The 23571-nt window shown below is 54.9% G+C and overlaps 4 protein-coding genes and 1 non-coding gene across 9 annotated transcripts; 4 read left to right on the forward strand and 1 right to left on the reverse strand.

The window, feature by feature from the left end:
- The first annotated feature begins 79 nt into the window (after positions 1–79).
- On the forward strand, positions 80–3529 carry RNF151 (ring finger protein 151). 4 transcript variants are annotated; one of them, XM_053557892.1, is made up of 5 exons: positions 80–604; positions 1067–1357; positions 1730–1875; positions 2174–2270; positions 3050–3529. In XM_053557892.1, exons 2-5 carry the CDS (start codon positions 1355–1357, stop codon positions 3521–3523), a joined length of 720 nt encoding a protein of 239 aa, XP_053413867.1. In that variant the 5' UTR covers positions 80–604; positions 1067–1354; the 3' UTR covers positions 3524–3529. The 4 variants fall into 4 exon arrangements, with proteins under 4 accessions (XP_053413867.1, XP_053413866.1, XP_053413865.1 ...); XM_053557891.1 differs by having other exon boundaries at positions 80–267; positions 524–1357; XM_053557890.1 differs by having other exon boundaries at positions 80–1357.
- Positions 322–448, forward strand: LOC128563061 (small nucleolar RNA ACA64). Its single transcript, XR_008373722.1, has one exon. It is a non-coding gene; the product is annotated as a small nucleolar RNA ACA64 (small nucleolar RNA).
- Positions 3530–5037: 1508 nt separating the features above from the next.
- On the forward strand, positions 5038–11150 carry TBL3 (transducin beta like 3). Of its 2 annotated transcripts, none has more exons than XM_053557885.1 (22): positions 5038–5247; positions 6568–6619; positions 6701–6796; positions 6882–6929; positions 7030–7171; positions 7261–7345; positions 7431–7601; positions 7675–7750; positions 7832–7925; positions 8009–8190; positions 8276–8417; positions 8518–8576; positions 8661–8764; positions 9269–9416; positions 9500–9730; positions 9805–9875; positions 9951–10107; positions 10180–10238; positions 10401–10504; positions 10590–10661; positions 10776–10934; positions 11014–11150. In XM_053557885.1, exons 1-22 carry the CDS (start codon positions 5207–5209, stop codon positions 11127–11129), a joined length of 2409 nt encoding a protein of 802 aa, XP_053413860.1. In that variant the 5' UTR covers positions 5038–5206; the 3' UTR covers positions 11130–11150. The 2 variants fall into 2 exon arrangements, with proteins under 2 accessions (XP_053413860.1, XP_053413859.1); XM_053557884.1 differs by lacking the exon at positions 5038–5247 and adding an exon at positions 5268–5459.
- A 26-nt stretch (positions 11151–11176) lies between these two features.
- On the reverse strand, positions 11177–14368 carry NOXO1 (NADPH oxidase organizer 1). Its single transcript, XM_053557887.1, has 7 exons — positions 13533–14368; positions 13359–13439; positions 12970–13045; positions 12680–12857; positions 12379–12560; positions 12173–12286; positions 11177–11932 (listed from the first exon to the last, which is right to left on the reverse strand). The coding sequence occupies exons 1-7, from the start codon at positions 13965–13967 to the stop codon at positions 11760–11762; spliced, it is 1239 nt and encodes a 412-aa protein (XP_053413862.1). The 5' UTR covers positions 13968–14368; the 3' UTR covers positions 11177–11759.
- Positions 14369–18708: 4340 nt separating this feature from the next.
- GFER (growth factor, augmenter of liver regeneration) lies at positions 18709–21134 on the forward strand. Its single transcript, XM_053557893.1, has 3 exons — positions 18709–19577; positions 19869–20062; positions 20896–21134. The coding sequence occupies exons 1-3, from the start codon at positions 18816–18818 to the stop codon at positions 21056–21058; spliced, it is 1119 nt and encodes a 372-aa protein (XP_053413868.1). The 5' UTR covers positions 18709–18815; the 3' UTR covers positions 21059–21134.
- Positions 21135–23571: the final 2437 nt, after the last annotated feature.

The raw sequence follows: 23571 nt of genomic DNA on the forward strand, positions 1-23571 counted from the left end.
ACTAGCGCACGCGGGAGGGTACTTATATATCATACCAAGAGCCGCGAGATCTCAGCTGCCCCTCCCCAAGGACGAGCGAGCCGAGCGCCCACAAGACAGCCTGTGATTGGTTCTGCGTTGTCCCGCCCCTCGCTGTGTTCTGCGTGCGCCTGCGTGAACTGCCCCGCCTCGGCCCGGAAATCTGCGTCACCAGAAGGGCAGTTATAAACGCCGCAGCAAGGGGCGGTGCGTCTCTCTAGCTTCCTTGGCATCCACCTGTATCTAGAGGTAGGTTTGGCCGCTGTGGCCGCTCGTTATATGCATGCTGATGATGGTCGGGGCGTTGGTTGAAAATCACCCCCGGTTTTGGCTGTAGCCGGGAGTGAGATGCGGCGCCCAAAGCCAGCAGGGGCCTCAGCTCACCGCCCACTGCCTCGTGTGCGGGGGTGAAACCCAGGCCCCGACAGGTGGAGTAGCCCGGGACTCCGGTGCGGCCGTCCGCATGGTCTGGCTTTCGACCCCTAACTCTACTTTCTATCCACAGGACCCTGGTTGTTTCCCGCCTGACGCCGCCGGGACCAAAAGCAAAAGGATTTGGTTCTTACATATTGAATAAAGAAGCTGTGTATCAAATTACCCGCGTGTAGATGTTCCTATGTTCCGCATATCAGGCTGGGGGGGGAACCTTACTGGGATTCCACCTCTTCCCAGGCTAGCTCAACGCAGCTTTGGACACACAAGGGTAGAATTTTGGAGGTTGGCAGGTGGCGTCTTAACGCCCTACACCCCTTAAATGGCAGACCCAGGTTGAGAATACTGTTCTCTATCCGTGTCCTAGACTTCACCTCCACAGTGACAGGTAAAGTAGCCTGAGCTAAGGGGAGGCAGCTGGGGCCAGCAAACCAGTAGTACAAGGACAGCTGTGTAGAATTCATGGCTTAGCACCCTGAATTTTGGGCCCTAACTGAAGAGACCCAGTGTGTCAAAAAGTTTTAAGTTCCTAGAAGTCCTGCCACCTGGGCAGCTGTATGTGAGAGGGGAGGGGAGCAATCCCTGTGATCTTGTTGAAGCCTTGACTTTGTGATAGTAGGTCCCAGAAGTTTGGTTCCTAGTCTGATGGTGCCTGGGGATCAGCTGTCGACCATCCCCATGGCAGGGTGCTCTATAGACTTGCAGGTCAAGGCTGCCCTCTCCTTCTCATGTGCTCATTCAGAGAGGGGAGCAAGAGCTAAGTGATGCAGGATCCCAGTGGGCCCTGGACCAAGGCTGTGATTGGCCTGAGCTGGACAATGCCACTGTGATGTCGGCCCACACCCACTGTGAAATGCAGGCTCCTGACCCCTGAGGATCAGTAGAGCTGCAGTCAAGACAGATCATGGTAAGCCTGGGGCCCTTTAGCCACCAGCCCTGAGATGTGTGCCCAACTGTCCAAAAATAGACCCCCATACCTTGCTCTGAGAAGAGAAGGGGTGGCCACTGAGCCCCCATACCACACAAAGAAGCCTTTCAGGAAGCTCTATCTAGGTCTAACTCCAGGATAAGGCCAGCTTCTCCAGCCAGGAACTGGCAATCTCATGGGGGTCTTGACCCCTACAGCTGCCTCAAAGCAGGTGCTGACCTGGACACTATGTGGGGTTCACATGAGACCCACCTACCTGCCCAAAGTTTCCTGGGGTCTCTTGCTAGGTATGTGGAGTTGGGAACTAGACTTGGTCCCAACCAGGCCCTAATGCTAGCTTGACCTTTACAGAGTGGCGGGTATGATCTCAACCTCTTCGCCAGCCCGCCTGACTTAAACTTCCTGTGCTCTGTCTGCCATGGAGTTCTCAAGAGGCCAGTGAGGTTGCCATGCAGCCACATCTTCTGTAAAAAGTGCATCCTCCGGTGGCTAGCTAGGTACCACTGGTTACCCAAGGGGCTGGGAGGGCAGGGGTCCAGGACAGAGGGGAAAGTCTGCCAAGCACTGGGTCATGATGGCCATAACACTCCGCCTCCCAATCTAGGACACTAAAATGTGTGTGTCCCTACATTCCATGGTATCCTTTGGCCCCAGTCCTGGAGCTGAGAGCTCCCTGTATACATCTTCATGCCTCCTCCAGGAGACGAGACCAATTGGGTCACCCAGTAAAGGATGGACCAGGGGAGACCTGCCCCTTCCACTCAGAACACTCACCCTATTTATGCCTCCTTCCAGACAAAAGACCTGTCCGTGCTGCAGGAAAGAGGTGAAAAGGAAAAAGATGGTCCATGTGAATAAACTCCGGAAAACCATTGGCCGTCTAGAAGTTAAGGTAGCTCAAAGAACTCACACCACCCTTGCGTGGAGCACAGCCAGGAGAGGGGGAAAGGGGAATCTCATCTTCAAAGAGAACCAAGCAGCTTGGGGTCAACAGACCTGGATGAATTTGAATTATGGCGCTAACACTTACTTGCTGTGTGACTTTGTGCAAGCTACCTAATCTTTCTGAGCCCCTGAGGCTAAGCTGTAAAAGGGCCAGATGAGGTGGCTCATGCCTGTAATCTGAGCACAGAGGCAGGTGTATTTGCTTGAGCTCTTGAGTTTAAGACCAGCCTGAGCAAAAACATGTCTCTGCTAAAAATAGAAAAATAGAGGCAAGAGGATCTCTTGAGGCCAAGAGTTGGAGGTTGCGGTGAGCTATGAAGCCACAGCACTATACCCAGGGAATCAGCTTAAGATTCTGTCTCAAAAAAAAAAAAAAAAAAGGATGAAGTGCCTAGTGTGCTGGCCATTACTCTTCAGCCGCTAACTTTACTGGATGAGGAAACCAAGGTTTAAAAAAAAAATAACCTGGCATGTGTATATCACTCAGCAGGCCAACCTAGCCATGTACCTCCCAGTACTCCCAAGACTCAGGCCCCAACTCCTGGGATCTCTAGCATTTGCCCAGTTGTCTCCCCATCCCCTCACTAGAGTCAGAAGAAATTGGGAGGCTGTCAGTTCACTGGCTCCTGGTGACCAAAACCCCAGGGGTGGGGGTGCCAGAGATGCAGCTGGCAATACCGACCAGGACCATCTTTGGCTCACACAGTGCTCTCCTTCCATCTCCAGTGCAAGAACGCTGAAGCAGGCTGCTTGGTGACATGCCCCCTGGCCCATCGCAAGGGGCACCAAGACTCATGCCCATTTGAGCTGATGGCCTGTCCTAACGAGGGCTGCACTGCACAGGTGCCTCGTGGCACCCTGGGTGAGCACCAACAGCACTGCCAGCAAGGTGTCCAGCAGCGCTGCTCTCTGGGCTGTGGGGCCACCCTGGGTCCAGCCCAGCGTGCTAGCCACAACTGCTACCGCGAGCTGCGTGAGGCCTGGAGCCAGCGCCAGGAGCGCAGCCGGGTCCTGCTGTTGCACCTCCTGCAGCGCGTGCGCCGTGTACACCGGGCCACCAGCCTTGTCCGTCGGCAGCTGGCCCAGCTCAGCAAATTCCTGGAAGAAGATGAGGCCCTGCTCATGGGTGCCCCGCAGGAGGCAGTTGAGGGTGCCCCAGAAGGCAGTATGGGGGCTGAGGTCTGGGGGACCCAGGGCTAAGTTACCTTATAAATTAGAGGTGAATAAATGCAGAGCCCAGGCCTGGTCTGCCTTGTACCCTGCCTGCTGGCCTGTCACATTTGTCACCCAGCTGGCCTCTCCCGGCACTACTCCAGGGATGCTTCAACCTTTCTCCTATGGACTCTTCTCTCCCACCATTGGATCTTTGTACTGGCCATTGTGCCTGCCTGGAAAGTTCTTCCCCTGCAAATGCAGGTGAGGACCTACATTTGCTTGCTTTCTTCTCAGAGAGATTTACCCCAATTACCCTTTCACAATCTCCTTCCCAGTTACTTTATACTAGTTTGTTTTACTAGCTTCGCAGCCAGTACCACAAACCGCTCAAAACCTTTAACTCAGAGTAAAAGCCACTTCTCACAATGGCTCAAGGCACAGGCATTATCTCTGCCTTCCTGCCCATACATTCTCTCCACTTACTCCCTGTAGGCCACATGGGCTTTGTCAGGCACTCCCAGCCCCTGGTCTGTGTGCTGGCAGCTCCTCAGCCTGAAGCACTGTCCCAATATAACTACAGGGCTTCCTTACTTCCTCCACTTTTAAGTGTTTGCTCAGCTGTCACCTTATGAATAAAGCCTGCTCCACCACTCCATTTAAAATTGCACCTCCTTTCAAAGTTCCTTTTTTCCTTGGAAAAGAAAACAAAAAATTGTAGCTCCTGGCTTGGGATGGTGACTCCTGGCTGTAATCCTAGCACTCTGTAGGCCAAGGCAAGAACAAGACCATGGCTCTACTAGAAACAGGAAAAATGAATCAGGTGTTGTGGTGGGTGCATGTGGTCCCAGCTACTTGGCAAGAGGACTGCTTGAGCCCAGAAGTTTGAGATTGGAGAGATGATCAGCTTCTGCACTCCAGCCTGGATGAACTGCTCCCCTTGCCTTCCCCTCCAGCCCTTGCTAATATATTTTGCCCACACAAATCATTTAACTATTAAGGGCATTCCCTGTTCCTCCCTGCTAATGAGCTAAACAAGGGCAGGGATTTTTTTTCTTCCCTGATTATCTCCCAAGTGCCTACGACAGTTTTCCACACAGAAGGTGCTCAATGACGCCTGTAGTCCCAGCTACTTGGGAGTCTGAGGCAAGAGAATCACTTGAGCCCAAGAGTTTGAGGTTGCTGTGAGCTATGACGCCACAGCACTCTACCACGGGCGCCAAAGTGAGGCTCTGTCTCAAAAATAAGTATATATAAATAAAAATAGAAAAACTAGCCGGACATTATAGCGGTCGCCTGTAGCCCCAGCTACGTGGGAGGCTGAGGCAAGAGAATCGCTTGAGTCCAAGAGTTTGAGGTTGCTGTGAGCTATGATGCGCGACAGCTTGAGGCTCTGTCTCAAAGAAATTAAAAAATAAAAGTAATTAAAAATAAGTTGCCATTAAGAAACCAGACGGCGCGCGGAATACGCTAGTAACGCCCACAGTGCCCTGCTGCACACGCAAAACTCCAAATACCACTCGACTGGAAATCCTTCTGCCAGCTTCCGCTTCCTCCAGCAGCCACTGCCCACAGCAAAGATGGCGCTAAGCGCTCCTTGGCGTCTTAGCAATTGCGCCTGATGACGCGATCGCCGCGCGCCTCGAGTAAAGAATTCCACGCAGGCCTACCTCACGCGGTGGCGGCGGCGCTCAAGAGCATTTCAACCCGGACGGCGACGGTGGCTGCCACATGGCAGAGACCGCAGCCGGAGCGAGCCGCTTCAAGGCCAAGTGAGTCCAGGGCACTGGGATGCGGGCAGCTGCCGGGCAAGAGAGCCGGGTTCGCAACCCAACTAGCTGAGGCGCTCAGAGAGCTGCGCGGGCCGTGGAGTGAGCGTGGGCGCCCATTCGGGTCTGCGGAAGGGGTGAGAGCTGTGTATGGACTGGCCTTCGAGGTCGTGGAAGCCGATATCCACGAGCCTGATCGGCGGAGGTGGCAGCAAGTGCGGCCTAAACAAAGAGCCGGTGTGGGGTTGTAAAGTGGGAAGGAGAAATGCCAAAGGAGGAGTAAGGGGAGGATTGAACATAAGTCGGGGGGCTCCTCCTGGGCGGTGGTAGGAAACGAAGAACCACGCCTGGGCAGGCGGAGAGCTTTCACCTTTTGTCCCTCCTGTCTCGAAAGCTAGAAGAGAGGAGACCAATCGGCTGTAGCGCAGGAGCCAAATTCCTGGATGGGAACAGATTCAGTCCCCTCCCAGGGGAGCGCGGTTTCATGGCATAAATCATTTTCTTAAGTGGCGGAAGGGCTTAAGTGGTGACAGACACTAGAAAAGGGAAAACCCGGTGCCAGAAGCACCTCTGTTGGAGGGTCAACTAGGTGCAAAGGAATGAGGGGCTGGTTTCATCTTAACGGTCAGACATCCTAGAGTGCATTTAGTCATGTTTAAAAAATAGTAACTGGGGGTGGCGCCTGTGGCTCAAGTAGTAGGGCGCCGGTCCCATATGCCAGAGGTGGCGGGTTCAAACCCAGCCCTGGCCAAAAACAACAACAAAAAAAATGTGCTTTTAAAAAAAAAAGTAACTGGGGGCGGCGCCTGTGGCTCAAAGGAATGGGGCGTCGGCCCCATGTGCGGGAGGTGGTGGATTCAGACCCAGCCCCGGCCAAAAACTGCAAAAGAAAGAAAAAAGAAAGTAACTGGTAGCAAGGTTAGGAGAGTAGATGGGGAGTCTGGTGGGGAAGAGGTGCTGGATGTCATGGATGAAGACCTGAAGAGGTGGTGCTCTAGGCTGTTACCCAGGCCTGGCTGCCCACAGAGGGTCCCCAGGGTCCTGCATGATCTTCACTAAGGAATCTCAGAAGACTGGGCTGTTGGGCTGTCTCAGCCTACCACTGTGGATCACCAACTAGTTCTAGGTTACAACTTACCTGTCACCTGGAGGTAGCAATACTGTCCACAGGGCTGCTAGTTTTCTCCCTGGGTCCTTGCTGCTTCCCTGCCTTCCTCAGGGCAGGGGTATGTTGGGTTCACCTCTGGGAGAGCACCCAGCACAGGGCCAGGCACTGGGGACCAAGGGAATGGATGATGACTCACTCCCCTGTTCTCTCTCCAGCTATGCTGTTGAACGTAGGATTGAGCCTTTCTACAAGGGCGGAAAAGCACAGGTACCAGCTTTGGGGCAGACAGGGTGATAGGGCTGCCAGAAGCTATGGGGGTGCTGAATGTTACCTTCTCTCTGTGCACAGCTGGACCAAAACGGTCAGCACCTCTTCTGTATCTGTGGTACCAGAGTCAATGTCCTAAAGGTGGCCTCGGGAGCCATCTTGCAAAGCCTGGAGCAGGTGAGGGCAGGGTGTGTGGTGTGAAGGGAGTAGTAAGGAAAGCAGCCTGTGCACATGGTTCTCTGGCCACCCCCTCTTTTCCTAGGAGGACCAAGAAGACATCACGACCTTTGATCTCAGCCCCAATGATGAGGTGTGTGGAGCAGGGATGGGAGATGAATTCTGGTGTCTCCCCCACCCTTTGAGTTGATGAGGATATCTGTACTTGTTAGCTGAATTGTCCTCTTCTCCAGGTGCTGGTGACAGCCAGCAGGGCATTGTTGCTGGCTCAGTGGGACTGGCGAGAGGGCAGGATTACCCGCGTGTGGAAGGCGATACACACAGCCCCTGTGGCCACCATGGCCTTTGACCCCACCTCCACATTGCTAGCCACAGGTAGGGCCCCGGCTGGGTGGATGGGCAGGAGTGAATGGGAGCAGGGGCTTTGGGCACACAAGCCCCTCACTTCAAATACTTCCCTGCAGGTGGCTGTGACGGGGCCGTGCGCATCTGGGACATCACGCAGCACTATGGGACACACCACTTTCGGGGCTCACCTGGTGTTGTGCAGTGAGTGGGGGTGATGGGAGGTGAGTAGGCAGAGGCACTATGCTCAGGGCACATACCTTACCTGTCCTGCTCCACTTGCCCACAGTCTGGTGGCCTTCCACCCGGACCCTGCCTGCCTGCTGCTCTTCTCCTCAGCTGCAGATGCTGCCATTCGTGTGTGGTCACTTCAGGACAGGTCATGCTTAGCTGTGCTGACTGCCCATTACAGTGTCATCACCTCATTGGCCTTTAGTACTGATGGCTGCACTATGCTCAGGTCAGTGGCAGGCCCTGGTAATAAGGGGAGGCAAGGCTAAGACTCTGGAACTAAGGTGACTTTTTCCCTGCAGCTCTGGTCGTGACAAGATCTGTATTGTTTGGGATCTTCGCAGCCACCAGGTCACAAGGACTGTGCCAGTCTTTGAGGTAGGAGACCTGGGGGGGTGCTGGGCTAGTGAGGGCAGAGAGGGACGTGACTATATAACCTTTGACCCAACTTGTTCCCAGAGTGTAGAGGCTGCTGTGCTATTGCCAGAGGAACCAGCGCCTGAGCTGGGTGTGAAGTCCACAGGCCTGCACTTCCTGACGGCTGGCAACCTAGGTATATGGGACCTGGGCACAGGAAGACAGCACAGGCTGGGGGAGGCCAAGGGACCTGAGTCTTAGCAGCCCACCTCCATACAGGTATGCTGCGGGTGTGGGAGGCAGCTTCTGGGCAGTGTGTGCACACACAATCTCGGCTACCAGGCTCCGGGCGGGAGCTGACCCACTGTTCCCTGGCTCGTACCGCTGGCCTGCTCCTCAGTGTCACTGCCGACCACAATCTTCTGCTCTATGAGGCACACTCTCTGCGGCTGCAGAAACAGGTGAGCATCTCTGCTCAACTTGAGGGCTGGAACACCAGCCCTACACTTAGCCAGGTGCTGTCTTTTGTCTTTTCTGCATCCACAGTTTGCAGGTTACAGTGAGGAGGTCTTGGATGTCCGGTTCCTTGGACCTGAGGACTCCCACATCGTTGTGGCCTCCAACAGCCCCTGCCTGAAAGTGTTTGAGCTGCAGACATCGTCCTGCCAGATCCTTCATGGCCACACAGGTGAGTTGAGCCCAACTGATGCCCCAGGAGTTGGTTGCCCCCACCCCCAACCTTGCTGTTGTTGGTCTCTGACTGCCAACCCTGACACACTTGTTCCCAGACATAGTCCTGGCTCTGGATGTGTTCCGGAAGGGGTGGTTCTTTGCCAGCTGTGCCAAGGTGAGGCACCCTAAGAAGTACACAGATACAGCACCCAGGTGGGAGGCCAAGGCAATAGGACCACAGCTCTGCCTCTCTCCCCAGGATCAGACCATCCGCGTCTGGAGGATGAACAAGGCTGGCCAGGTGGTCTGTGTGGCTCAGGGCTCTGGGCACACACACAGCGTGGGCACCATCTGCTGCTCTAGGTAGTGGTTCAGGGCTGGATTCAGAAGTGTCAGACGAAGTGGAGGCACAGGCCTGCTGGTGGGGGGGCAGCAGAGGAAGCAGTGCCAGTGGTGATAGCTTTGGCCTGCTCTTTGAAGCTCCAGCCCCAGATATGGAACAGAAAATGGGCTTGGGGTAGGGGGAGCCTATGGACACCGTGGATGTGGGGAATTTCTCAGAAGTAGTCTTGCAGAGGCAGATAAGGGGAAAGGGCATGAACACCAAACAAGGTCCAAGTGGGAGAACACTGGTTTAGGACTGGGATCCTGTAGTTGGGGCCAAGTCACTGGGTATGGTGGCACTGAGGGTGGATAGTGCAGATGGGTTTGGTCGTCTCTTGGGTCTTTGGGAGTGATGCAGCCAGTCTGCATCCCAGGAATTCCAGCTGATCTCCACTGGGGTTTGGCAGCCCAGACCTTCAATGTGCTAGTGATCAGGGCTAGTCCGGGCTCAGCTGTACTTCCTTCTCCCCCATTGGGCCACAGGCTGAAGGAGTCCTTCCTGGTGACGGGCAGCCAGGACTGCACTGTGAAGCTGTGGCCCCTTCCTGAAGCCCTGCTGTCTAAGAGCACAGCTCCAGATAGCAGCCCTGTTCTTCTGCAAGCCCAGACTACCCAGCGCTGCCATGAAAAGGTGACCACAGTGGTGGAGGTGGGGGTGTGGTCAAGCACTTGCTAAATGTGGGGGTCTGAGCTGCTGACTGCTTCTATTGCTAGGACATCAACAGCGTGGCTGTTGCCCCCAACGACAAGCTGCTAGCAACAGGCTCACAGGACCGCACAGCCAAGCTCTGGGCTCTGCCACAGTGCCAGCTGCTGGGTGTCTTCTCAGGCCACCGCCGTGGCCTCTGGTGTGTCCAGTTCTCACCCATGGACCAAGTGCTGGCCACAGCCTCCGCTGATGGTACCATCAAGCTTTGGGCACTACAGGACTTCAGCTGTCTCAAGGTCAGCAGCATCCTCCAGGCCCAGCCCCCATAACCTGGTCACATCTCATGCCCTCACCTTCTCCCACCTTGCAGACATTTGAGGGCCATGATGCATCCGTGTTGAAGGTGGCCTTTGTGAGCCGTGGCACACAGCTGCTGTCCAGGTGAGAGAGGTAGAGCAGGGTGGGGTGAGGTAGGAGATTGGCCCCAGGGCTGAGCCTCTTCCAATCCCAAACCAGTGGCTCTGATGGCCTTGTGAAGCTCTGGACCATCAAGAACAATGAATGTGTACAGACACTGGATGCCCATGAGGACAAAGTCTGGGGGCTGCATTGCAGCCGGATGGATGACCGTACCCTCACTGGTGCCAGTGATTCCCGTGTCATCCTCTGGAAGGTTGTGGGCCCTGAGGGCTGGGGCAGTGGTGGGGTATTATGGGGGTTCCCTCTGACACCAGTCTGATTCCAGGACATCACAGAGGCAGTACAGGCAGAGAAACAGGCCAAGCAGGAAGAACAGGTGATCAAGTAAGTCTGGTTGGGAGTGGGATGTGAAATTTCACTACTGAAAACAGGCTAGATGCTGGGCTCACCACCGTGTGGGTGCTCAAGCCCAAGCCTGCTGAGTCCTGACAGTGCTGGCTTCAGCCCCAGCCTGGGTCCAATGGCTTCCTGTCCCCACCCCACCAGGCAGCAAGAACTGGACAACCTGCTCCATGAGAAGCGGTACCTGCGGGCTCTGGGCCTGGCCATCTCCTTGGATTGGCCCCATACTGTGCTGACCGTCATCCATGGTCACTGCCTCCCCTAGGGGCAGGGAGGGTGGGCTCAGGACCACTGATCCCCTTTTGTATGACTCAGTCTTCCCTTCTCCCACAGCCATCCGTAGGGACCCTGAGGCCTGTGAGAAGCTGGAAGCCACTGTGATCCGACTGCGGCGAGACCAGAAAGGTCCAGGGCTGGTGGGCAGGGCTGGGACCCAGTCAGGCTGGGGTGGCCCAGGAAGCAGGGCCAGTCCGAGTGGAATGGCCTGACAGGCAGAGTGACCACCTCTGTTCCCTACAGAGGCCCTGCTGCGCTTCTGTATCACATGGAACACCAACTCACGGCATTGCCATGAAGCCCAGGCTGTGCTAAGTGCGCTCCTTCGGCATGAGCCCCCCGAGGAGCTGTTAGCCTACGATGGAGTACAGGCAGCGCTTGAGGCCCTACTGCCCTACACTGGTACTTGGGCACAGCCTGAGGTGGGGGAGCAGCCTGGTGGGTGCCAGAACCCTCCTGACCTCCCTTTGTTATCCCCCAGAGCGGCACTTTCAGCGGCTCAGTCGGACACTTCAGACAGCCACCTTCCTGGACTTCCTGTGGCATAGCATAAAACTGCCCATGCTCCCTGCACCCCCCCAGCCCTCAAGCACATAAAGCTATAATTTCCTATCCCTGCTCTGTGTGGCTGTCTCAGCTCTGTCTGATACAGGTCCCTGGTGGCTATTATGGTCTTCAGAGCCTGACGGCCTTGACCCTGCCAGCTTACCCCCAAACCCTGGCTTGGCAGAGATCCAGCAGGCCCTACTCATCAGCACAGTGAGACTGGGTTTGGGTTATTCTGAAAGAATTTTACTCAGAAAACTAGAAATCTCCCCTCTTGGGCAGGCTGCCTCTATTCCTCCCTCAGTGTTGGGGATGGTGCAGTCACTGACAGTTGCTTTGTCTGGATCCTCAGCCTATTTGGGCTATGGGGTGCACCCTGCAGCCTTCCATGTGGTTCCACAGCTGTCAAGGGGGTCCCTGGGACCCTAGGTGCAGACCCAGTGCCCTGCATGTGATGGTGCAACAGCGGCTCCGGATGATGCTCAGAGAGGGACGGGTGGGTACGGTAGGGGCAGGGGTCGTAGCCTGAAGAGCATCAGGGTAGTCCCGAGCCTCACCAGGTCTGTCCTCCCCACCATAGAACCCTGGCCCACTGAGGAGTGCACCCAGCCCTTCTGGCCGCAGCACCACTGCTGGGAGGAGGCCCACATGGCCGCTATACCTGCAGGGGGCGAGGCTTGATTAGGGACCCGCCTGCCCTGAGGAGGCTCCCCTACCCAGAGTCCCACCCCTGCACCTGCACAGCCACCAGCCACGGTCGGATGTTTTCAGCACGCTCACTCGCGCCCCCACAGGCACTGATAGTTCATCTGCACGGCTGCCCTCGTAGGCACGGGAAGCGCAAAACTGGGGGCCTAGGGGTGGGTATTAAGGGATCACCGTGAGACCGAAAAGGCTGGGGCCCTCACCTTTCTCCAGGTTTTCCCTTTCTGCTTGGATCTATGCTGACACTGGGGACCATTCTAAAACCTCTAGCTACTGGTGACCAAGCTTGTACTCCCAGGCCTTTGTTGCTGCTTTTCTCTGCTCTGCAGTTTTCTCTGACCACATATTCCTATGATGGCAGGGCTTGGGAGAGGTGGGTAGGCTCATACCATTGCTCCATGTGGACACGGCCCACTCGGAGTCCTGGCTTAGGGACACTTCCTCCAGGTAGGGAGCTGGAAACCAAGCTGTCTGCTGGTCCTCATTCTCCACCAGCCACCAGCCTGTGTGCAGGAGAAAGGAGGGAACTTGGACCCCAAGGCCTGGTCAGATCCAGGGGGCAGAGGGTGAATCCCTAGGTTCCTCAAGTCCCTACCTGAAGGGTGTCGCAGCAGTACGTCCAGCCTTTCCTGGGCCCTAGCGTGGAAAGACCCGCCTCGTGTGTCCTGTGTGCTGAAGGGCTGCAGGCAACGCAGGCTCTGAGTCTCCAGGCTGTGAATGGTTGGGCTGCCAGCGGGGAGGGATAGGGGCTCCTTGGGGGCTGGCAGGATCACCAGACTGGGAAGGGCAGCAGGCACCGGTGAAAAGTGAGTAAATAGGTTCCCCTATCCTCCCTCCCCCAGTCCACCCAGCATCCAAATGCCACTGAAGGTGGGAGTTGGGGGTGGGTCAAGCACCTCCCGGGTGGCAGCGCTGGCTCCAGGTCCAGTGGTTGTGGAGCAAAGAAGCCAGTGAGCACTGGGCTCTGCACCACGCGCTCTGCAGTCGCCAACAGCTTCTGTGCATAGGTCTCCAGCAGCTGTAGGCGGGCCAGGCCACGGCCCATGAGTCCCCCGCGCGTCAACAGCGATGCATCTTTGGGCACCACAAAAGCTCACTGTGGAGCCCATCCCTGGACTCCCCTGCCCTTCTCTCCCCGCAAGGCCCTGCCCTCCCCGCCCCTCCTGGGGCCCCTGGCTGGCCTGACCAGGAAGCTTGGGGAGAACTCGGTCGGATCTCCGCAGCAGGCCTGCCTCCACTGGGAAGGTCTCTTTCAGGGTCTTCTGAGGGGGGAAATCAGGGCAGGGCATCGGTCTTGGACAGCCCACCAGGTGTGGGAGGGCGGAGTTCCTTACCCAGATCTTATTTATTTTTTTTTTTTGTTTGTTTTTGTTTTTTTTGGCCAGGGCTGGGTTTGAACCCGCCACCTCTGGCATATGGGACCGGCGCCCTACTCCTTGAGCCACAGGCGCCGCCCCCTTACCCAGATCTTAAGAGCTGGAAGCCCCAGAGGGCAGGAAGAGAGGTCCTGGGTGGGGGGGGCTCACTGGTGGGCCCATGCTCTGGCAGGCAGCTGGCTGGCTCAGGGTCACTCACCTGGAGCTGCCTGAATTCATTCCAGCTTCTGCGCATGAAAGTGTCGCTGCCGTCTGACCAGTGCACTGAGAAAGTGAATGTCTGGGGGAGGATAAGTTAGAAGCCCTCGAAGGGGCTGGGCCAAGACCACCCTTCTTCCCCCTTGGGGCTGGTGGGTGCCCAGGCGGGACTCACCTGGAGCCGCTCTATCCGCACCAGGGCCACTGCTCGCACTGAAACTGGGTGTCGGTCTCCTGCCATTGCTGTGACCTCGCAGCTTGTGAGCCTCAGAGGGTGGGCAATGACTGACGATAGTGCTGCTTCCCTGCCCTCCAGGGGGCTCCCAGGCACCCAGAAGACTGGCTGGAGTGGAATTCCTGCCGACGCTTCCCCCAGGCCTGTGGAGGTGCCCCGCCCTCCCACCCTTGGGTCCTTTTCAGCTTCCTTGCTGTCCCCTGAGTCCAAGGGGGGGGGAGGGTTGGAGCACAGGAGCACAGGGCTTGGAGAGCCCAAGGCAGAAATGGTAGGAAAAAGAATGAGCTCCTGGCCCTGGAGGTGTGCAAAATGGTGTCCTGAAGAATGGGCAGTGGAAGGGTTGGGACTGGCTCTGGTAATCAAAGTACCACCCATCCTGCTGGCCCAACTCTCTAGGCTCTCCCTGCCCTTCGAGGTGCTAGGATTGGCGCAGCCTCCTGGGGTGTGCCCAATAGCTCTCTTTGATGTCTTTGAACTGGCAGGAATGGGTGGTGGGAGGGGTTTGGAGGGGTTGTCACCTGGAACCAAGCTCTCAGTGCTGTGCTGAAGTTTTTGGGTTTTGTTTTTTTGTGGTTTTTTTTTTTTTTGAAACAGATTCTCAAGCTGTCACCCTCAGTAGAGTACCACAGCATCATAGCTCACAGCAACCTCCAACTCAGTCTGAAGCAATCCTCTTGCCCCAGATTTTCTATTTTTAGTAGAAACGGGGTATCACTTTTGCTCAGACTGGTCTCAAACTCGTGAGCTCAAGCTATCCATCCGCCTTGGCCTCCCAGAGTGCTAGGATTACCCGCATGAGCCACAGTGCCCAGCCACTTTTTCTTTTTCTTTCTTTTTTTTTTGGGGGGGGGAGAGATAGTCTCACTTTTCTTGCCCCCAGCCGAGTGCTGTGGGCCAAAGCTCACAGCAACCTCAAACTCTTGGGCTCAAGCAATCCTCTTGCCTCAGCCTCCTGAGTAGCTGGGACTACAGGACATCCACCACAATGCCAGCCTACTTGGGCTCAAGCAATCCTCTTGCCTCAGCCTTCTGAGTAGCTGGGACTATTTTTTTTTTTTTTTTTTGTAGCTGGGACTATTGATGTCCACCACAATGCCAGCCTACTTTTTAGAGACAGGGTCTCACTCTTGGCTCAGGCTGGTCTCCAGCTTGTGAGCTCAAACAAGTGATCCACTGGCCTGGGTCTCCCAGAGTGCTAATGCATAAGGCTTTAAATACTTTGTTTGCCTTAATCCTAATGTTGGAGGAAAGGTCTCTTAATGTCCCCACGTCACAGAGGAGAAAATTTGAATTAAATGGATAATTATTGTGATTTTTTTTGTGTGTGTGTGCTTACTGGGGACTGGTACGGCACAGATCTCACAGGCTCATATTAGGAGTTATCCTGGTGAGGAGACTCTGTTCAAGGGAAGAGGATCCATCTTTGCAGTCCTGGCTCTTAGGGTGTTAGGGAGGTTGTCATTAGGACTGTTTTGAGAGCTACCTCTGAATTTGTGATTTATCACAACTTTCTACAAACACAGCCTCTGTGGTCAGAAGGGAGAGATTCATTCTCCCATCAACCAGGGGAGGTTTGCAGGTCCTAGAATCTGCACAGAGGGCCCCAGGTGCCCCACCTCTTCAAATTGCTTCCTTATAGTGGGGCTTTCCAAAACCACATCCAACCCTGACATACAGTGATTCTTCCTGGTGCTAGAGTCACCAGCTCTGTGTTGGGATTACCCCCATCCTAGCCCATCCAAGGAGAGGTCAGCCTCCGGGGCAAACCTCCAGGAAATTGCCCTCTCCTCAACAAAGGGCCTTTGTGTGCTGGCCCCACCAGCTGTTGACTCTGAAAGCCCTCAAGCATCCCCTGGTCCTGGCCCAGGTGATGAACACTTGCTGGCATAGGCCTGATTTGCATAGTGTTCAACTGCCCCCCCATCCCTGATCTCAGCAGAGGGCTCAGGTGACCACAGACTCTGCTCTCCTGGAAGAAGAGGGAAGCTGGGGAAGGCTCAGGTTTACTCACAACAAGGAACCTAAAGGGATTCTGAGCCCCCCTCCCCGCTGCAACTGACAGCTCTCTGCTCCACACCCCTTCAGCCCTGGATCCTGTCCACTTTTCCTCTGCATAACCTCACCCTCTTCTCTCTTGAGTAGGTACAACAGCTCCCACTTCGTCCTCATGCTCCTCGCTTGCCCCTATGAAAGCTACTTCCCGCATGACAGGCAGAGGAATCTATACAAAACAGAAATGGGATCAGGTTGGGGTAGCCTTGCCCAAAACTGTCCACCACCTTCCCACTGCCCTTAGAATAAATCCCCAGTCCCCACAGCAGCTGAAAAGTACTGTAACCGGCTCCATAAGCAAAAATACATTAATTTTAGGCTGAGCACAATGGCTCACACCTGTAATCTGAGCACTTTGGGAAGCCAAGGCCCGTGGATTGCCTGAGCTCATGGGTTCGAGACCAACCTGAATAAGAGCAAGACTCCATCTCTAAAAATAGCCAGGTACTGTGGCAGCTACTCAGGAGGCCAAGGCAAGAGTATCGCTTAAGCCCAACAGTTGGAGGTTGCTGTGAGCTGTGATGCCAGAGCACTCTACCCAGGACAACAAAGCAAGACTCTGTCTTAAAAAAAAAAGAGGGCGGCGCCTGTGGCTCAGTGAGTAGGGCGCCGGCCCCATATGCCGAGGGTGGCGGGTTCAAACCCAGCCCCGGCCAAACTGCAACAAAAAAATAGCCGGGTGTTGTGGCGGGCGCCTGTAGTCCCAGCTGCTCGGGAGGCTGAGGCAAGAGAATCGTGTAAGCCAAAGAGTTAGAGGTTGCTGTGAGCCATGTGACGCCACGACACTCTACCCGAGGGCGGTACAGTGAGACTCTGTCTCTACAAAACAAAACAAAAAAAAAAAATTAATAAAAAAATAAAAAATAAAAATAAAATAAAAAAAATAAAAATAAAAATAAAAAAAAAAAAGAGAGAGAAGGTAACACTTGTGGCTCAAGGAGTAGGGTGCCAGCCCCATGTACCAGAGGTGGCAAGTTCAAACCCAGCCCTGGCCAAAAAAAAAAAAAGAGAGAGAGAGACAAAGCAAGACTATCTAAAAAAAAAAAAAAAAATAGGGGCAGCGCCTGTGGCTTAAAGGGGTAGGGCGCCAGCCCCATATACCAGAGGTGGCGGGTTCAAACCCAGCCCCCGCCAAAAACTGCAAAAAAAAAAAAGAATACATTAATTTCATCCATCAGCAACTACTGATGAATGAACTCAGTAAAGTAGTAGAATGAAGATACTGACCTGTGATAAGATTCAGTGCTGTGAAAAGTAACAGTGTAAATAAACATACTGTGTTTTTAATGCCAAAAAAAAGAATACATTAATTTTTTTGCAATTTTCATATGTTTCAAATTCCCAGACCAGTAATATTTGCTGATCAGAACTTTGTAACTTTCTGTCACACTGATGTATTCCCTTTTGAGTTTCTTTCCCAGGAATGGCAGACCCTCCATGCAGCCACATAACTACAGAGCCTCACACCATCTTTTGTCCAGAAGAGACAAGATGAGCAATATACCACCACAGATTGTGCCCAAGAACCACTGAGCCTACCCACAGTCTGAAAGAATGAACAACATTAACCCCTAGTTCATTATAATACAATTCCTGCCCCAGGAGGGACTGACTTACCATTTTTTGTTCATGGGATGTATGTAGAAGCATGATTCCTCACTGCACTTTCTTTCTTTCTTTTTTTTTTTTGAGACAGAGTCTCACTTTGTTGCCCTCAATAGAGTGTCCTGGCGTCACACCGCTCACAGCAACCTCCAACTCCTGGGCTTAGGCGATCTCTTGCCTCAGCCTCCGGAGTAGCTGAGACTACAGGCACCCGTCGCAACGCCCGGCTATTTTTTTTGTTGCAGTTTGGCTGGGGTCAGGTTTGAACCCATGACCCTCGGTATATGGGGCGGGGCCCTACCCACTGAGCCACAGGTGCCGCCCCCTCACTGCGCTTTCATGTGCTACTTTCAACCCCAAATATGTAATGATGGTCACTCCCCTTATATATTATTCATTTTCACCTTCATAAAACCCCTTGACTTTTCTTTTTTTCTTTTTTTTTTTGAAACAGAGTCTCACTTTCTTGCTTTTGGTAGAATGCAGTGGCGTCACAGCTCACAGCAAACTCCAGCTCTTGGGCTTAGGCGATTCTCTTGCCTCAGCCTCCCGAGTAACTGGGACTACAGGTGCCCACCACGCCTGTATATTATTATTATTTTATTTATTTATTTTGCAGTTTGGCCGGGGCCGGGTTCGAAGCCGCCACCCTCGGTATATGGGGCCGGCGCTCTACTCACTGAGCCACGGGCGCCGCCCTCAAAGTCATTTTCACCTTCACAAAACTCCCCTGTTGATGGGGGAGATGGATTTGAGTAGTCTGTGCCTCCCCCTCCCAGTTCAGTGTCTTCTGAAATAAATCCTTTTCTGCTTGATAACCCTGTTGTCTCAGTAATTGGCTTTCTGTGTTGTGACCAACACGAACCACCACTTGTAGTTTCAGTAACAGGTCCTTGGAAGCCCCCTGACCATCTCTGGTCCTTCCCCTCCCACCACCCTCCTGAATGTCCTGCCCCACAGGCCCTTATGCTACTGCAAAATGTCAGGACCCTTAGCTTGGGCTTGGCCTTGAAAGTGCTCCTCAGCTGATTCCTCATCCCTCAGGCTCTATCCAAGGGTCGCCTCCTCAACAATGTCTTCTGGATTTACTACGTCCTGTGTACGGCCCCCACCACATTTTGTAAGTGAAGATTTATTAGGGACTTTTATTTTTTCTCTCTTGGCCACTATCCTATGAACTGGGATGGTCAGGGAATGGAGTCTCGTTCCCTGGTCTCCTCAGCGCCTGGAACAGTGCTTGAAACAGAAGGTCCTGCACGAGTATTTGCAGAGTGAATGAACCAACGCAAGGAGGCAGAGGAGTCGCCGAGGTTCTCCCTTACTGGGTCTACAGTACTCTGGGCGTGTACCTCCTCTGAGGCCGCGGACCCGCCCCGCGTTGCCCAAGTTGCCATGGCGCCGGGCTCAGGGTCCTGATGCGCACCCGGCTCTGTGCGATCATGCCCCGCCCCGCGTTGCCAGGCGCGCGTTGCCATAGCGTTGGGTAGCCAGCCGGTAGGCGGGCGCGCCCCTCAGCTGAGCACACAGAGCCTGGCCGCCGGCACGCGGGACGGTCAAAGCGGAGCGATGGGGGCGGCGCGAGCCGCGACACGGACTTCGTCTCGACCTCCGCCTGAGTCCACAACGCGACCGCGGCGCAGCTTCCACAACACGCTGGTCTTCTACTGGAGGAAGCGGGAGCGACGCCACGGACGACGCAAGCCTCCCTCGGGCGGAGGAACGAGGCCCCGAGGGGCGAGCAGGGCCCGGGCCCCCACCCCTGCCCCGGCCCGGGCCTCCAGCCCCGCCTCAGCCCCGGCCCGGGCCTCCGGCTCCGCCTCGACCCGCTCCCCGGCCTCTGGCTCCGCCCCGACCAGGGCCCGGGCCCAGACCGCCGGCACCGCCCCCACGCAGGGCCCCGCCTTAGACTCTTCCCCCAGCCCCAGTTCCGGGACGGCCTCCGCGCCCGCGGCGCGCGTCCCAGGTTCCTGTGGCCGCGCGCTGGCGGCAGCGCGCGCACTGGCTTGGAGGCCGACCTGGAGGCCCCTCTGGAGGCCGACCTGGCCCGGCAGACATTGCGCGAACAAGATGGCGGCGCCCGGAGAGGGTGGCCGCTTCTACCGTGGCAACCTCTTCTCCTTCTTGCCGGGCGGCGCGCGCTCGGAGGTGATAGACGACCTGGAGACCGACGCGCGGGGCCGGGGCGCGGGGCGGAGAGACACTGTGGTCTCGGTCCCGACGCCAGCCCTGGCGCCGACCTCCGATTCTCAGGTCGCCGAGGACGCCTCCCCGAGGCGGCCTTGCAGGGCCTGCGTGGACTTCAAGACGTGGATGCGGACGCAGCAGAAGGTTCAAATGCCCTGTCTGACCTCTCAACCCTAGCCCTCAACCCCACACCTTGTCCTTAGGTGACCTGGGCCCACATCCCAAGGAACTACGTTCCCAAATTGGCTACCCCTAACCCTTGCCCCCCAGGGTAGGCCTGGCCTTTTATTTTCAGCCAGCCATACGTGGGTCAGATCGTCAGCAGACTTCTTTCCGGAGTCAGTGGGCCACCGGCTGGGGCTAAAAGGGGGAGCTTTTGGGGCTTCGGGTTGGGGAAGAATGAACTGACCTTTAGTTGGCCTACTTCTGCTGCAGCGGGACAAGTTTAGGGAGGATTGTCCACAGGATCGAGAGGAACTGGGTCGCCACAGCTGGGCTGTCCTCCACACCCTCGCTGCCTACTATCCTGATCTGCCCACCCCAGAACAGCAGCAAGACATGGCTCAATTCATACATTTATTTTCCAAGTTTTACCCATGTGAGGAGTGTGCTGAAGACCTAAGGAAGAGGTAAGCTGTGTCTGCAGGCAACAGATCATTGCACTTGGATTCTGGACCTGAGGTCCCTGGCTGATGTCATAAGGGGGAGCCTAGAGAATAGTTGCAGAGGGTTGCTGAGGAGCAGGAACTGGGGTCATTTGAGCCTTCTTTCTGTTCAAAGGCCAGGCACACTGCCTGGATTTGCTGCCCAGCATTGCTTGGTTCTGCAGCTACTGGGCTTTCTCTCCCTTGTTTAGCCCTGATGGAGGCTTGGAGCAAGTTAGGGAGAACACTTTGCCTGACATCTGGAGCAGGACTACTAGTTTTAAGACCTTGGGAACCCACTGCTTTTGCTCCCTAAAACCACCATTTCCTTATTTAGGCACCCAACAGCCATGGATGGGCTGTTGTGTTTCCAGGCTGGATATGTGGCACAGATCTGCCTGGGCAGTTAGAATGAAGTCTTTTGCTCCAGGGAATCAGGTGCTAAGAAGCAAGTTTAGTTTTCATGTGTGCGGTTGTATCCAGCTCCACCTCTTTTACACTCTCTCCCTGGGGCTAGGGACACTGGGATGAGGCTTCCTAATTGTTAATAAGGTTGTAAAGTTGCCAGGTCTGTTCTTTAAAGTCTTGCCCTGGGTCCTTGTTAGGGTTTGCCAATTTCCCCAGGTGGGTGTTTGAGCAGTCCTGGGAAGCTGCAGGGTCAGGCTTGTTTTGGGAATTCCTATTCCTTGGAGCATGAAGGCACTCCTAAGTGTAGCTCAAAGGAGTGCCTTGGCTCTCTTCTCTTGAGAGCAGGCAAGGCAGCTGGCAGAGACAGTGGAGCCACTGCCTCCTGTCCTTCTTGTGCTCCCCCCATACAGGATATGTAGGAACCAGCCAGACACTCGCACTCGGGCATGCTTCTCTCAATGGTTATGCCGCCTGCACAATGAGGTGAACCGCAAACTGGGCAAGCCTGATTTTGACTGCTCAAAAGTGGATGAGCGCTGGCGCGACGGCTGGAAGGACGGCTCCTGTGACTAGAGAGTGGCCAGCTAGGGCCCATGGGGTGGCCTGACTAGAGTGGGGCAGAATGCTCATTAAAGTGAACAGAGCCAGAGCCTGTTGTATCTCAGTTGGGTGGTCACCAGGACACTGCCCATGGGGTTCTTCCCATCTCAGGTTTGAAGCAGAAGTGGAGGGCTAGTCATGGTGGCTCACACTCATAAACCTAGCACTCTGAGAGGCTAAGGTGGTCAATTTCTTGAGCTCAGGAGTTTGAGACCAGCCTGAGCAAGAGTGAGACCCCCATCTCTACTAAAGATAGAAAAACTAGCCAGGTATTGGTGGGCACCTATAGTCTCAGCTACTTGGGAAGCATAGACAAAAGGATCACATGGGCCCAAGAGTTTGAGATTGCTGTGAGCTGTGACACCACAGCACTCTACTATCCAGAGCAACAAAGACTGTCGCAAAAAAAAAAAAGTGGAGATACCCATTGTAGGCATGCTACTGACTTCTCAGTCCACACCCTATGGGACTGCAGGTGAGGGAGGTGGGGGCAGCCTAGGGATACCCTTTACAGGTTGTAGCTTCCTGCTCACCCCAATTCCTGGCTCCTGGTTCTTCATATTGAAAGACAGCAGGCCTAGCTGGGCTTCCCTGTGCCTGTCCCCTGAGGCCAGGTCATTACCTTCCCACATTGTAGCTGGGGACAGCTGCAGTGCCTGTGGCCCCAGCGGCTTTGTGCTGTCCACTTGAAGAATGAGGCTTGGGGGCTGAGCTCTCTGCTCAGTCCCTATTGGGAAACCCAGGCAGGGTTCTTCCTTAAAGGTCCACAAATCACACTCCTTTACTCTGCCTGGCACAGGGCCTTCAATAGCTGTGCCAAGCTTGTCAGTAGAGGATTCCTGGGGGCAGCTTCCTCAAAGTTTGAGGTCAAAAATAAAACACTGGAGAAGTGACTGAGGACTTGGTTTCAGTATGTTTTGTGCTGGGGCTTGCAGCAAGGAACAGGGCTTGCTCTTGGCCTTCTGTACTCAGCTGTGCTCTCCTGCCTAGGGTTCTGGTTCCTTAGGAGGAGAGGTCCCGAGGTGGGAGCAGGCCAGATTATTCCAGCAACAGTAAGGAAGCTGATGGGCTAGGGCAGAGGGGGCTAGAATAACTGCTCGGGGTCAGAGGCAAGGGGAAGTGACAGCATAAAGTTTGCAAGGCTCCAGCAAAGACATGGCTTTCACCTCCAGTCATTGTGATGGGAAGCTCTTAGAGCGTCTGGAGCCAGGGATGGCAGGGAGTGATGTGAACTCTGAAAAGTCCTTCGAGGTGCTGAGCCAGGATGAGGCAGGTGAAGGTTAGGAATGCGGGGGTGGGGGGTCACCCAAGTGCCACCTGAGAAGGAGGCTCATGTGGTGGAGAGAAGAGGATGCTGGATCCCTTGAAGAGAGAATCAGAGAATCCCTAAGTTGAGAAGGAGCCAAAGGAGACCGTTGGGAGTTGCCCTGTGCATCAGTGAGATGGAGAAGACAATGCAGGTTTAAGGGTGACTAGGACCCAGCTTTTGGGTCTCCCCAGGTCTGTTCAGTTTTATCTGTCCCTAGGCCTTGGCTTTCAATCTGTGTGTGCCTTGGGACTGTGGGCACCTCTGTCTTCAAGGTGTCCCAGCCTTTCCCTGAGAGCAAGCTAACCTTGGCCTTCTGGTGCAGAGGGAGCTGCAGTGCCTCTTCCCCCTTGGCCCCATGAGGGTGCTGGTTTTTGCAGGGGCTGCCCAGGAGGCCAGGTGGCACAAATGAGAGAGAAGAGACTAGACAGGGCATAGCCAGCAAAGATGTTTCTCCTTCTCCCTCCCTAGGCACTGTTTTTCTATGGCCTGCAAGCATACTGGAAGCAGCCAGGCTCTCCAGTGACGCTGTGGTTGGTGCAAGGCCACACGGCCCATGTCTGCTGCCCTCCCTGCCTTGCTTCCCTTAAATTTTCTTTTTTTTTTTTTTGCAATTTTTGGCTGGGGCCGGGTTTGAACCCGCCACCTCTGGTATATGGGGCCAGCACCCTACTCCTTGAACCACAGGCGCCACCCAGCTTCCCTTAAATTTTAACCTCCAGGGCAGCGCCTGTGGCTCAGTGGGTAGGGTGCCGGCTCCATATACCAAGAGTGGTGGGTTCGAACCCAGCCTTGGCCAAACTGCAACAAAAAATAGCCAGGTGTTTGTGGCGGGCACCTATAGTCCCAGCTACTTGGGAGGCTGAGGCAAGAGAATTGCCTAAGCCCAGGAGTTGGAGGTTGCCGTGAGCTGTGACACCACGGCACTCTACCAAGGGTCATAAAGTGAGACTCTGTCTCTAAAAAAAAAAAGTTTCACCTCCAATAAAACTTCACTTTAGGGCGGTGCCTATGGCTCAAAGGGCGCTGGTCCCATATGCTGGAGGTCGCTGATTCATACCCAGCCCTGGCCAAAAACAGAAAAAAAAAACCAAAAACCTTCACTTTACCTTAGAGTCTGTCTTCCAGGCCATCCAGGCCAATACTAGTAAAACTCCCGTGCAAAGGTAGGTTTTAGCTC

This window comes from Nycticebus coucang, chromosome 12 (assembly GCF_027406575.1).
Source record: "Nycticebus coucang isolate mNycCou1 chromosome 12, mNycCou1.pri, whole genome shotgun sequence".
NCBI classification, from domain to species: domain Eukaryota; kingdom Metazoa; phylum Chordata; class Mammalia; order Primates; family Lorisidae; genus Nycticebus; species Nycticebus coucang.

Coding starts and splice junctions, on each gene's coding strand:
- TBL3 (XM_053557884.1), top strand. CDS start 5,395: ATGGACTGGCCTTCGAGGTCGTGGAAGCCGATATCCACGAGCCTGATC. Junction 9,876..9,950: donor GGCACACAGCTGCTGTCCAG/GTGAGAGAGGTA, acceptor ATCCCAAACCAG/TGGCTCTGATGGCCTTGTGA. Junction 10,239..10,400: donor CAGGAAGAACAGGTGATCAA/GTAAGTCTGGTT, acceptor CCACCCCACCAG/GCAGCAAGAACTGGACAACC.
- GFER (XM_053557893.1), top strand. CDS start 18,816: ATGGGGGCGGCGCGAGCCGCGACACGGACTTCGTCTCGACCTCCGCCT. Junction 19,578..19,868: donor GGATGCGGACGCAGCAGAAG/GTTCAAATGCCC, acceptor CTTCTGCTGCAG/CGGGACAAGTTTAGGGAGGA. Junction 20,063..20,895: donor GCTGAAGACCTAAGGAAGAG/GTAAGCTGTGTC, acceptor CCCCCCATACAG/GATATGTAGGAACCAGCCAG.
- NOXO1 (XM_053557887.1), bottom strand. CDS start 13,967: ATGGGTGGTACTTTGATTACCAGAGCCAGTCCCAACCCTTCCACTGCC. Junction 13,440..13,532: donor TGCGGATAGAGCGGCTCCAG/GTGAGTCCCGCC, acceptor ATCCTCCCCCAG/ACATTCACTTTCTCAGTGCA. Junction 12,287..12,378: donor ACTGCTGCGACACCCTTCAG/GTAGGGACTTGA, acceptor TCCTGCACACAG/GCTGGTGGCTGGTGGAGAAT.
- RNF151 (XM_053557889.1), top strand. CDS start 1,992: ATGTGTGTGTCCCTACATTCCATGGTATCCTTTGGCCCCAGTCCTGGA. Junction 2,271..3,049: donor TTGGCCGTCTAGAAGTTAAG/GTAGCTCAAAGA, acceptor TTCCATCTCCAG/TGCAAGAACGCTGAAGCAGG.